Source organism: Stenella coeruleoalba (assembly GCF_951394435.1).
Source record: "Stenella coeruleoalba genome assembly, chromosome: 17".
NCBI lineage: Eukaryota > Metazoa > Chordata > Mammalia > Artiodactyla > Delphinidae > Stenella > Stenella coeruleoalba.
In genome coordinates, this window is record NC_137163.1 from 72,018,746 (window position 1) to 72,032,347 (window position 13,602).

The following is a 13,602-nucleotide window of genomic DNA, read 5'->3' on the forward strand; positions in this document are numbered from 1 at the left end:
TTCTGATGGCTTAAGCCATATCCTAACATGATTTCAATACACAGCATAATGTCTCCACATTTCAGTTTTCTCATCTGTAATTAGGAAAAATATTAATATCTGGAAGAATGAAACAAGGGAACTGAGGGGGCAATAGGATTTTATTCCATATTGTAACAAGGGAACTTTTTAAAATTCAGAAAATAAATTTTATGAGCCAAATATCTTTTAGTGTGCTCTCAAATAAATCATCTTCTCACAGCCTCCTGCAAGACTGAACATTCAATATTTCAATGTGGGGACAATGGAAAAACTGAAGCTCATGCCAAGCCTGGAAGAACCAGACATGGTGTAAGAGGGTATGTTGGTCTTCCTGCCACTGATTACTTGACATCCCCGTGGAAGGAGCTTTGAGGACCAACAAGTAGGCAAGTGGGGCAGCTGGGCCTGGGCCTAAGTCCTTCTTCCCTCACAGGAATCAAGCAACACCCATTAGGCAGAAAGGACTTTCCTCTCAGTGTGGGATTCTAGAGTCTAGTCAGTCACCTAGAAGTGAAACGATGATCAACTCTGGATCATTTAGTCACAAATCAGTTATCAACTCCAATGTTTAGGGAGGTCCGAAAGCTATTATACAAAGGGAGTTAATACTGGAATTTTTGAAAATAAAAACTTCTCCATTATGTTTATACAATTTTGCAGATGCACTCAAAAGCAATAAATAAAACATTTAGGTTAGGAAATACACTTTCTATTCACGCATTAATTAGTTACATTAAGGGCTTTATAAATCGGCTCCTGTATGTCCAAGGAAGAAAACCTGCTTTCTTCTGATGAAAGGCCCACCCCAGTGGCGGCTGGTAAATCACGAGTGACTCGCTCTGAGGAGCGAGAGGAAGGCCTGACTGGAGTTTGCGTATCTTTATGACATGAACACTTCCACCATGATAGATTTTTAGCTACCAATATGATGCCACTGGATGCAGAGTTGGAAGGCGATGCTGAGCAGCGTACTGTTACATAGAATTTCTACCCCACAGACACCATAGATGTAAAAATCACCCCTGGAGCACCAATAACAGTGCAATGCAGTGAAAATAACTAGGAAGGGCTGAGACTGGGATATTTATTACTTTGGATTTTAATATAATTTAAAATGTATGTAACGAATGCTTAATAAAGGCTGTATTTAACATGCGGCTCACAGAATTTCTGGAAACATAGCAGTAAATTCTCCCCGGTTGGTACGAGCTGGCCCTAGTACATCACTGCCTTCATCTGCAGATAAAAGGCAAATGTACAGAAGAGAGAACAGAAATCGAAGCACAAGAAATTCAATTAAAATATAAGGAGGACTTGGCTACTGGTGAAAGTGTCCATTCTCGGAGATATTTAAGAATCGACAGCAGGGTCTTCGGTATTGAAGATTCATGCTTTGACCTGCTGTAGTGCTAAAGACGGGTCTAGATCATTTCTTAAAGACCTCTCAAATCTAAGATATGATACGTTTCATAAATTATCATTTGAAAGAGCTCCCTCATCAAGAATTTGTATTTTAAATACAAATTGATAACGAGTCACCATTAACGAGAATTTTGTATTTCCCATTATCTTAATTATGATCCGTCACAGCTAGTTATCAGTACAGGAAACGCAACTGGAGAGCAGAGCATTCCACTTTGTACTTTAATTAACAGATTTAACCAATCAACCTCTGTAGCCTGGCGCTTCCCACATGCAAGCACTTATTATACTACACGTGAATCAATACCAAAGTATAACCACGGTCTCTAATGACTGCAATAGAGAGAAACTGTCAGAAATATATTTATGACTTATCATCACATCCATTGAGCTCTCATCTCTTACGAGAATCTGACTGCTACAAACCTATTCCAATACCGCTTGTTAATAAAGGAGCTAGGCCTCTGTATGAAACCATTCTTAACACGAGTACCTGTGGACAGAGTGGAGAGAAGAAACTCAAACATTTAATCCTACTTAATGATTCAGGAATATAATTAATCAGCAAAGCCATTCTAAGGAGTGGTCCTCTAGGCAGAAAAGAAAAAAAAAAAAAAGAAAGAAACCTAGAAAAACAGAACAAGATCGTTAACATTGGCACGATCTTGCCCTCCCTTCATTTAACAAAGGACCATCTAATTCTTGCAATCAGAGCCCTTGCCCCCAGCCCGGCTGCCCAGCGGCCTTCAGCCTCATCTCCCGTCCCAATAGACAGATGCTTCTCCTCCAAATCTAGGAACTGGGGATGCTCTTACAAGAGTCCAACAGAATAGCAATCTGCTAGTTCAAGGATTTCACCTTCCCTAACTCCGTGACTAAGCAAGACTCAAGGATTTCCCCAGATTTTTTTTTTTACTATGCCCATCTTAAAATATCTATTCTCCAATCCTCTACCTAGACCTATGTAGAATCTAAAAAAGAGTGGATATATGTATATGTGTAACTGATTCACTTTGCTGTACAGCAGAAACTAATACAACATTGTAAAGCAACTATACTCCAATAAAAATTAATAATAAAAAAGGAATGTTCCATTAAAGGATATTTAGGGCCTATCGCCTATTTTATTTTAGTATCTGCCAAATATATCAAATTAAAAATGTAAATCAGATAGTTTGTGCTATTTGCTTGTTCTACCATTTAACTGGCATTTTGAATACCGATCATTGACAGACAAAGTGTCATCTTTTAGCCTAATGTTTCATTCTGTTGTAAATGCATGAAGATTCACACACATTAACATCAATTAGTGTTAATGGGGACTAAAAGCATGAATTTTTGATGCACCTAAGAAAGAAGGTCCGCTTAACCTTATCAAGTATTTGTCAAATAGTCTCCCTAAAATTGACATTCGAAATGTCTTCAAAATTGTTTGAAAAATCTTTTTCCAAAATTAATGTTAAAATTTCTTTGCAGTGTAACGTAAGTTTTACAAGAAAATCAAAACAAGCAATTAAAAAGATAATCATTTGTGGTTTTCTTTTTAACCTTCTCATTTTTTGTCTAAATTACTATAAATGTTAACTTGCCTATGAATCAGCCTCACCTTCAGAATGACTGATAACATTTATTCTCCTATTCCATAGTATCTCCACAATGATACTAGACACCTAACTTTCAAAATGCAACACTACAAGGCACCCAAGTCTCCAGTCCCGTGCCAGGGTGCCCCTCCCAGCAAGCGGATCAAGTGTTGGATCTCTGCCTAACACACCACACCTGGGTGCCACACACAGCTTATATTAATGCTCTGATCAAATACGCTCTGCTTCTTATCTTCCCAGGTCCCTCCATTGGGCTGGTCATCTGTTTGTTCCATTTTTCTTCCCAGCACTATTGGGGCTTCATTCGCTGGGACCTTGGGAAGAAGGGAAGGTAGATGCTTCTGTGGTTTGGCATCTTGTGGTGAAAGCCCTCAAATTTGCTGTTTTCTGTTCTGATTTTTATCTTTAATGAGTAATTTTTGTTAAGCACTTGAAATCCTGCCTTTGATGCAAAATGTACTTCACCTGATGAAAACATACGCTTAGGAAAACTGTCAAAATATACACAAATATATCTGCTTTATTTTCTGCTCACATATACAAACGTTTGCAAAGAAACTGCAAAGTTTATATTAATATGTCTCTAATGCCAAAATCTTAAGTAATATTAACTCAAAATTTCTTAGGCTTACATTTGAAATTCTTCCTTTATATAATCTGGATAACTGTTCAAATGTTTCCCGGAGACCTAAAGTATACGTTGTAAAATTGGTGAGAGAAAGGTGAAAAAATATGGACAGAGCAGCTCATTTTTTAAAATAGAAAGTCCTATCGAAGTTCTGGGGAGAGAAAGCAATTTATTTTTCAACACCTTATGATCAGGATTATCCTCTTAGAGGGAAAACAAACTAGGCAAAACAAAAATCCACATGGAAGTGACCAGAATGAAAATGATTTTATTAAAACTAGGGACCGTTTTTTAAAAAAATCAATAGCACTTGATATTTTACGAAGAATAAAATAACACGGGCTTCCCTGGTGGCGCAGTGGTTGAGAGTCCTCCTGCCAATGCAGGGGACACAGGTTCGTGCCCCGGTCCGGGAAGATCCCACATGCCGCGGAGCGGCTGGGCCCGTGAGCCATGGCCGCTGAGCCTGCGCGTCCGGAGCCTGTGCTCTGCGGCGGGAGAGGCCACAGCAGTGAGAGGCCCGCGTACCGCAAAAAAAAAAAAAAAAGAATAAAATAACACAAGTATATATAAATACTCCCATTTCAGTGAACTTTGTGCATTTCCATTTTCTCAGTTTTACCGCTTTGAGTCCTGGTTTCCACCCTGTTCTCATCTATTTTTATGCTCTCTCTCTTATTCTTTTTTTTTTTTTTAACATCTTTACTGGAGTATTACTGCTTTACAATGTTGTGTTAGTTTCTGCTGTATAACAAAGTGAATCAGCTACACATGTACATATGTCCCCATATCTCCTCCCTCTTGCGTCTTCCTCCCACCCTCCCTATCCCACCCCTCTAGGTGGTCACAAAGCACCGAGCTGATCTCCCTGTATGCTCTCTCTCTTGACTGATCTCCTCCAAGGCTTTAAATACCAGTATTGGACATGGTGCCCAAGTCTGAATATTTGGTCCAAAGTTGTCCTCTGAGTTTCAAGCTCAGATACCTGACAGCTACTTGGCCTTAGGTGTCAGAATCTTAAAGTGTCTCAAACAGAACCCTTGTGTCTCCAAACACTCCTGGCTCCACCTTCACACCCACAACACCAAATTTTCCCACTTTCAGTAAAAAGCACTTCAATTCAAGTCTGTTACACAAAACGTGCGGGTTGACCCCTCAGCAAGTCCTAGGCTTTTACTCCTAAATCATGTCCCAAGTCCATCCCTTCCCCCATCTGTCCTGATTCGAATTCCCGCATGTGTCTGATTCAAATTCTCCCTTGCTCAGAATAACAGAAGAAGATCCCGGCTGCCGTTTCTTCTCTTGTTTCTCTCTAGTCTATTCTCTACTCAGCAATGAGAGTGTTTTGAAACACAAGGCACTGGACGCCAGGACTCTGTTTAAGATGCTCCAGTGGATCCCCATTGCTCTTTGAATGAAGTCCGGTGCCACCGCAGGTGTCCAATGCCATCTCACCGCGTGCACCCCATCTCATGCTGTGCCCTCGCCACACCAGACTCCGGTCACATCTAGAAACGTTCAAGGCTCCTTCAGAACTGGAGGCTTTGCACATTTGGTTTCCTCTCCTTAGAATGGTTCCCCTCCCTCTGCAGGACTGAGAAGTCTTCCTGAGCACCCCAGCGAAGACGACCCCGCCCTACTTCTCTGTGTATATTACACTTTCATCTCCTTCATGGTACTTCATACTTGTAATTAGGTAATCTTTGTTTACAGAGTTATTGGCAGCCCTGCTGCCCTCAGATACAAACTCCAAAAGAGCAGGCCTACATCTGAATAGCTCACACCTGTATACCCAGTGCTTGGGACTCTATGAATAATGGTTGAATGGTGTCGATTATTTCAAGTCCAGGAAGCAAAGAACACAGTAGAGCGAGTGCAGATTCAAATCTGAACCCCGGTTCCAGTCTACCAGCTGGACAGTCTTGGGCATGTCACTGAAACTCTCTACCTCAATTTCTAAATCTCCAAAATGAATGGTTGTGAGAACTACATGATTTCAAAAGTATCTACAGCAATGCCCGGCACAGGGGAAAAAAAAAAAAAAACTCAATGAAGTTTAGCTATTCATTTATGCATGAATTTATTCTCCAAGTATTTACTGAGTGCTTACCCTCTGCAGGGTGTAGTGTAAAATTCTGTGAGTAAATCAGTCTCTGCCATTTGTGGACTTGAAATCCAGTAAAAGAAACAGCATGGACACAAAGAGATAAACACAAAGAAAGTTTGCTAAGGGCTGCTGTAAACAAGGAGCACAGACTGAGTGGCTTAAAACACAGAAATTCTATTGTATTACAGTTCTGGAGGCTAGAAGTTTAACATGAAGGTGTTGGCAAGGTTGTTTCCTTCTGAGGGCTTTGAGAGAGAACCTGTTCCATTCCTCTCGCCCAGCTTCTGGTGGTTCGCTGGCAACCTCTGGCTTTTCTGGGCTTGCACAAGTATCACCTGTTCTTCCTGTCACATGGCATTCTTCACGTGTGCATGCCTGTGTCCACATTTCCCTTTTATATAAGGATACTCAACTAATTACACCTGCAATTGTCCTTTTTCCACAGAAGGTCAGGTTCTGAGTTATTGGGGCTTAGGACTTCAACACAAGAATTTGGGGGGAACACAATTCAACCCATAAGACTATAAGAATATAACATTTCTTAAGCAAATCCAATACTCTGTACACTTAAATAACAAGAGAGCTGTAAATGGATTTGTAGAAAATTGGCTCATGCAGAATATTGTAATGGTTTCAACACCAATCACGTCATAACTAAAGGCTCATTATTAGCCGAAATTTTAATTTCTCTTTTTCTAAGTTTCATAAGATGAACCAGAGTATTTAAATATAGAAAAAGAATAGAAACTAAATGATTACAAATTATATTTTTCAGGAGAAGAGAAAAAGCTATTAAAATTAAAAACATCTTAAAACAAAAGCATCAGTACATCTACATAGTAAAATAAATGTATCTGCAGCTACCGCCAGATACCTATAAGTGAGGGGTACCCTTCATAAAACTTTGCTTAAAAACATGTTACCACAACTACACCACCATCATTCAGACCCCTCTCAACACATTTTATCTCCGCATCGTAGTGTCACAGGTGATCACAAGACGGTTTGAATGTGAAGTGGAGAGACAGTTAACTGATTTTCACCGGGAGAAAAAAATTACTGGTTTTATTTCATTTGACAGGATGTTCTTTAAAATAAAAACAGAGTCCATCTAGGTGTTAAGAGCTGCTTGCTTTCTACAAATCCTCTAAAGATTTCTGTTACTGTGGATATGTAAAGTAAGAGTTTGGGATTTTTAGGCCTCATAGGAATATGGTGGTAACCTGTCCATAAAGTGATGCAAGGTGCAATGAATCTCCCCTGGTAATAACCATATCCGGGGACAAAGTTGCCCCTGTGATGTTGAGAAGACATCTGAAGCTCTGTGGGGGCAACCCCTGCCAAGCTAAGTTCAACATTTCACTGAGGCCATTCTGAGAAAGTGGCTCAGAAATGCACGTGGAAGAAATTTTAGACTGAAAAACATGCCGTTAAGACTCATTTAAATGTGGCAACCAAAAACAATTTAATAAAAGCATACGATCAAGTGTTTCACACGTATATAATAATAGAATACACATTCTTCTGAAACAAGAAAAATCAAAAGTAGCCTCACAAAAATGTGTCTAAAGTTCTTGGATGACTTGATGAATCTGTTACCTGGTGATGAACTGCTTTTTCAGAAAAGATTTACTTTGCACAGTTTTCTACAGGCGTGCGCTCATGCTTTTCACATTCTCTCCAAGCTCATTTAGCAGAATTAAGAACGTGAATGTGGCATCTGAGGCAAACACACAAATGTGCTCGAGGGTAGAAGCACAGTAACATGGGAGGTGGCCAGAGCGGTGCAGTGAAGGAAGTAGAAAGAACAGTGAGATTTTGCAAACCAAAGAGCATCCAAATACACTAGCCTCAAAATGGTAAATTCTCCCTAATGATATCCCCAATCTGGGGAGGAGGGAGGTCGGATGAAGTGTGAATGAGATGATAAAAACCTTTCATTTGTTTCTTTAACTTTAAGAAGGAATTAATGGACCATCTTTTAATGGTCCGCACAGTGACTCAGTCATCAGCACGTAGATTCTCTTCAGCAAATGTGTCCTCCGAATACCATGCGCCCTCAACACCCGCACTTATTTGTTGCTTCATAACCCCCATCTTCCAACAGTTGGTGAGAGCAGAAAAAAACACGAAAGGGAAAATAATAACAGCTGGTTTCAGTGGAAACAACAAGAGATCTGGGAGTCCTACCCAGTGGCATGCTGGAGGAGGCTTACAGCAGATCAGAAAGTTAGACCTTTAGGATTTTATGAGCCAGTTGTAAAACACAATCATTATTTTAAAATAAATAATAAAAACTTTAAATTGTATTAAAAACAGAGAAACTAAATATTTAAAACACATCCTTTCCTCATTATTTTACTGTCTTCCTTTTTCTATGCTTCTGAGGTTATTTATGCTTATTTTATCTGTATGATGGAAATGCTATGTAATGTTGTAGTTCAAACTGGCCAAGGTGGGAGTACTTACACCAAAGAAATTGGCAAATGCTAAAAATCAGGGTGTAACATTGTTTTGTTGATCGTCTAGACTTAAAAAAGTGATGGAAAACTTTTTTCTAGTAATGTGTATTCAACCTAAAATGTGTCATGTCATTATATTGCCAATAGCACAAAAGAATTGAGGCAACCCCAAAAAATGGACAGAAGACCTAAATAGACATTTTTCTAAAGAAGACATATAGATGGCCAATAGGCACATGAAAAGCTGCTCTACATCGCTAATTATCAGAGAAATGCAAATCAAAACCACAACAAAGTATCACCTCACATGGTTCAGAAAGGCCATCATCAAAAAGTCTACAAATAATAAAAGCTGGAAAGGGTGTGGAGAAAAGGGATCCTGCTACACTGTTGGTGGGAATGTAAATTGGTACAGCCGCTATGGAGAACAGTATGGAGGTTCCTTAAAAAAATAATAATAGATTTACCATATGATCCATCAATCCCATTGGTGGGCATATATCCAGAAAAAATGAAAACTCTAATTCGAAAAGATACACGCACCCCAATGTTCACAGCAGTCCTATTTACAATAGCCAAGACATGGAAGCATCCCAAGTGTCCATCAACAGATGAATGGGTAAAGAAGATGTGGTCCATATATACAATGGAATATTACTCAGCCATAAAAAAGAAGAAAATATTGCCATTTGCAGCAACACGGATGGACCTAGAGATCGTCACACTAAGTGAAGTCAGTCAGACAAATATTATATGATATCACTTATACGTAGAATCTAAAAAAATAATACAAATCAACTTATTTACAAAACAGAAACAGACAGACATAGAAAACAAACTTATGGTTACCAAAGGGGGCGGGGGAGGAGGAGGGATAAATTAGAGGAGTTTGGGATGAACAGATACACACTACTATATATAAAATAGATAAACAGCAAGGATTTACTGTACAGCACAGGGAACTATATTCAATACCTTGTAATAACCTATAATGGAAAAGAATCTGAAGCTGTACACCTGAAGCTAGCACAGTACTGTAAATCACCTATAGTTAAACTAAAAAAAAAAAACAATTGAGGAAATAATTTTCCAGTACTTGAAAACTATTACCCAATTCCGCAAAGAATCTGCTCATATGTTGGAGGAGGTCATGGAGAGGACCTGACCTCCAGTTGACCCTCGAGCTGGACCCGGGCAATGAGAGGCTCCCCACTCCCTCCCAGTCTTCGAATATATGTCCTGCCCACCATTCCCTCAGTCGGGCTTGTTTCAAGGATGCAGCCTGTACAGAGCAATGTGTTGTTGAGACCATCTGGACGGTAGACATGACTGAACCCAAAAAGGCCTCTAAATAAACTGAAGATTCTGGCTGCTGTGGGTGGGGGCGGAGAGCAACTCAGCTTGCAGCCCTTCCAAGACAAGTGTTGTAAATTCTCTTGCAAATTAAACCTGCCGCCTACCAATCAGGAGTTGCCTGCCTCTTCTGCCCCTCCTTGGCCTCGGGCTATGGGGGGGAGGGGCAGTCTAGAATTCCACCTGGGTTCAAACCAATATCACGTCATCGATGGAGTGAAGTCACAATACCAACTTCCTGGTTTCACTTTCCTATTCCTCCTCAAAGGAAATAAAAATATTAACCAGCATTTATGTCAGAACTACAGAACCAAGAGTCCATCAAGTTCATCAAACTAAAGAGATCCTGCCAGAATTAATCGGTTATGTAGAATTTACAATAAAGAGTACTGCGTGTTTTATTATTATTATTTGTCAAAGTGACTGCTACACATCCTTATATATATGTAAGATTTATAATGTATTATGTAACAACCTAAAATATACATATATGTTTTGTTTTGTCCGAGATCCAATTATTAAGCGTTTACCATCACGCGGCTGTCTCTACCATCCAAAACCTATTGATCTGAAGAAGGTGTTTAACTCTACAAGCATCAGCTGCCTCATCTGCAAGCTTGTGAAATGGGTGCCTTCCTCAGAGAATAATTTTAGGGGTAACATAAAATAACGTTCATGCAAAAACCCGGTATGGATGGCAAATGTTAATTACCGTCATCCATTCAGCTGTATGTTTTCTCTCCTAATACGAGCTCTCCTAAGGACTCGCAGGGTTTACAAAGATGAACAGTGTTTGATCCTTATGCTCAGGCTGCTTACGGTCTAGTAATGTGGAAATCACTAAAATAATGTAAGAGGATGAAATGCGTTCTAACAGAGGAAAAAGCAACCTACCGTGCAATTAAAGGAAAAGAAGGGATTGGTCTTTACCTGGAGCACCAAGGAAGACTCCATAGAGAAGGTGGAATTCTGAGATGAGCTTTGAAGAGTAAGTTGCATTTCTATCAGTTGAGAAGGTGTATGTGGAAAATGCAGGCATTCGAGGCTGACACACGAAACACCAAACACATCACCATCACAAGTATCACAACCTCAGCTAAGGAAATCATAACTGCATTGATAAATCCGCTGCATCAAAAACCCTTCCATGTTACTTCCACAGAAAACAGAAAGGATTCTGCTACTATAGATTACACACTCCAGTGTGCCCATCTACAATTCTGCATATTCAAAGTTGACTAAATATTTATTGTTTTCCCAGCTTATAAGCCACGTCCACTTCTGATAACCAAAGTGTAAATTATCCTCTGACCTTCTCTCCTTAATGAAAAAAATTCATGTTCCAGTGAATTTTCAAATTATTTTTCAAGGAAACTCTATAAAATACATCCTATTGTTCAATAGGACAAAAGGGACTGTTCCACAGGTTTAAAGAAAAGTAGTCACTGATTCCGGATCTATAAATATATAAATTATGCACACATTATGTCAACAATGAAGAGCACCTCGAAAGTGCAGGTTTAATGGGAGAGTAAAACACGGAGGAGAAAAGTGAAGCCTTTTAAAACATTCGTGGGTACAAGGACTAACTATTAAATAAAGAGCATTATTTTATCCCTCAGTTAATGAGTCTTGCAAGGGTTGACATGACTTGGTCAAACTCACCGAAAACCTTTTTCCTCTTGCTAGTCAAAATATGCTAGCTAATGTTTATGACTTTAAAAAACAACACTTGGAAGAAAGCTTGACAGAGCATCTACTGAGTCTGTATTAAGTGTAATAAAAGAGCGATGTCTATTAATCTCTCACACACAAGTCTCACACGTAAGGTCTGTGGCCTTGACCTCAAGCGACTATGAAATAGACCACAGGCCCAGTCTAGGTCCCAATAGGACATATGTCAAGATAAGCATTCGCTCCCCACTGAAAGCCCTATCGATCTCCACTCTTCCCATTCCATGCACTTCCTGACAAGCCACTGCGCCTTCTCTCCCTGATGACAGCTGTCAGTCTGTCGCTGTCTGAACACGCAACATTTCTACAAAACCTAAAGAGAAACTGGAAGGGCAGGGGCTGAAACACTCTGTTTAAAAACACACAGCGCGACCTCCTTCCTGGAGATCCAAGACTCCTCAATCACCCCCTTTCAACCGCAGGAGGGAAGAACCGCCTCTTAACTAAGACTTGGAGCTCGCCCCGTCTCCTCGGACCTGGGCATTCCCACGCACCTTGTTACACAACGTTACTGGAAACCATCCCGAGAAGAGAGAGCCCACAAGCCCCTGTGAAACTTCAGCGGGAGTGCGGAGGTGCTAAAGCCAGCCGGCCAACCCAGGGGCTGGGAAGTCGCTCACTCCCCCGGCGCCCGGGCAGCAGCCCCTGGACCTCGTGGCGACGCCCGGCGGGGGCGCGTGAACCCCCGTTCCCGGGGCCGCGGGGAGACAGCGCCCTCCCGCAGGGCGACCCGGTGAGTGCCCGCGGCGGGGAGGGCAGTGCGAGGGGAGCGGCGGGGAGGGTGGGAGCCGGCGGGAGCGCAGGGCTCGGCCGCCCGCCCGCCCGCCCGGCGCTGCGGCTCCGCGGAGGGAGCCGGCGAGGCCGGTCCCGGGGCAGGAACTCACCAGCTGCAGCGCGCAGAGGCCGATGAGCGCACAGCGCCCGGTGCAGCAGCCCATGGTGCCCGCGTTGTCCGAGCGGCGCGCGCCGCCAGAGGTCCGCGTCGTCCGGCGCCGCTGCCTCCGAACTCCTGAGCAGCCCCCGCCCGGCGCTCGCCCGGCCCGGCCCAGGCTCCACCGCCCCGCGGCCGCCGCTCGCAGCTCTCGGGGCCGGGCTCGCGCGCCGCCTTTGTTAGTTTCCCGGGCGGGCAGAGGTCAGGACGGCGAGCACGACCCGAGCGTCTGGCGGGGGTCCCTGCCGCCCGCTGTGCAGGTCTGCTTCTTGGGGAGGGGGGCGGGCCGGGCGGGCGGGGCGGGGGCGGAAGGCAGGCTACAGATGGTGAGTGGGTGGAAGTCTGTTTAGGGGAGGGGAGTGTGTAGGAGGTGGGCGTCTGAAAAGTGGAGAGGGCCGCGTGTGTGCGTGCGTGTGTGTGCGTGTGCGTGTGCGTGTGGCGGGAAGGGATGAATGGAAGGGAGTGCCGGGGGGAGGGTCGGCCTGTCTTGTTTGGAGTCTGGAGAGGGAGGACGAGGAGGAAAGAATGAGAATGCGAATGAATATGAATGAGCGTGAACAGGGGCGACTGCGGGTGCTGGAGACCCTCGGCAGCGGGTGGAACTGGGGAGACCCGGGCGGGGCTTTCTCGCTGGGGGCTGTGCTGGGTGTCGGGAAGGTGGTCAAGGCGGGTGCGAAGGAGGGAACCGGGTTCGGCTGAGGTGCCCCGGAGGTGGAGAGGGTGGGAGTGGAGACGGCGTGGTGCCCGTGGGAGACGGGCCCGGAGGCGAGAAGCCGAGGGCGGGCGAGCGCGGCGGAGCGCGGGCCGAGCTCCGAGACGGCGGGCTGTGAGCGCGGGCGCGTCCGCTCGGCCGGCGCTGGGCGCGCGGCTCCCGGATCTCGGGGCCAGGGTCGCCCCTGCCGCTGCGGCCGGCTGTCCGGAGGGCGCCCCTGCCGGAGTCTCAGGGGGAAAGTTGACCGAGTTGGATGGGCGAGAGGCGGGCGATGCTGCGGCGAGGAGGTGCGCCGGCCGGGAGCGCGGGGATGGAGCGGGACGCCGCGAGACCTGGCGTAGGTTTTCTCCACTAAAATGCTGTAGAGATTATCACCAGGCGTGAAAGGAGAGGACGCGTGGCTTTTTCTAGGAATGGAGAATGTTTCCTGGGTGAGGATAAATATGATTTCTCCCTAGAGAGAATGAAATTGTTTGGAAGGGGCTTGGAAATCCCGGATGGTTAAGATCCAGGACAAACTCTCCATGAACCCCAAGGAGGCTCTCTTGCTCTCTCTCACCTACTAGATTAGAGCGGAGGAGTTCTGCGGAGGATTCAGTTTCTTCAGGCTCGGTGTCAGATTTCATGG

The 13,602-nt window shown here is 43.7% G+C and overlaps 1 protein-coding gene across 1 annotated transcript in view; it reads right to left on the reverse strand.

Annotated features, from left to right (window-relative positions):
- NKAIN3 (sodium/potassium transporting ATPase interacting 3) overlaps positions 1–12,501 on the reverse strand; it is a gene marked incomplete at its 3' end in the record, with an annotated part of 507,014 nt that extends 494,513 nt beyond the window's left edge. Inside the window, 1 exon segment of the mRNA XM_079901639.1 lies at positions 12,216–12,501. Within this exon segment, the coding sequence (XP_079757765.1) occupies positions 12,216–12,269 (54 nt within the window). The 5' untranslated portion in view covers positions 12,270–12,501.
- Between the last annotated feature and the right edge of the window lie 1,101 nt (positions 12,502–13,602).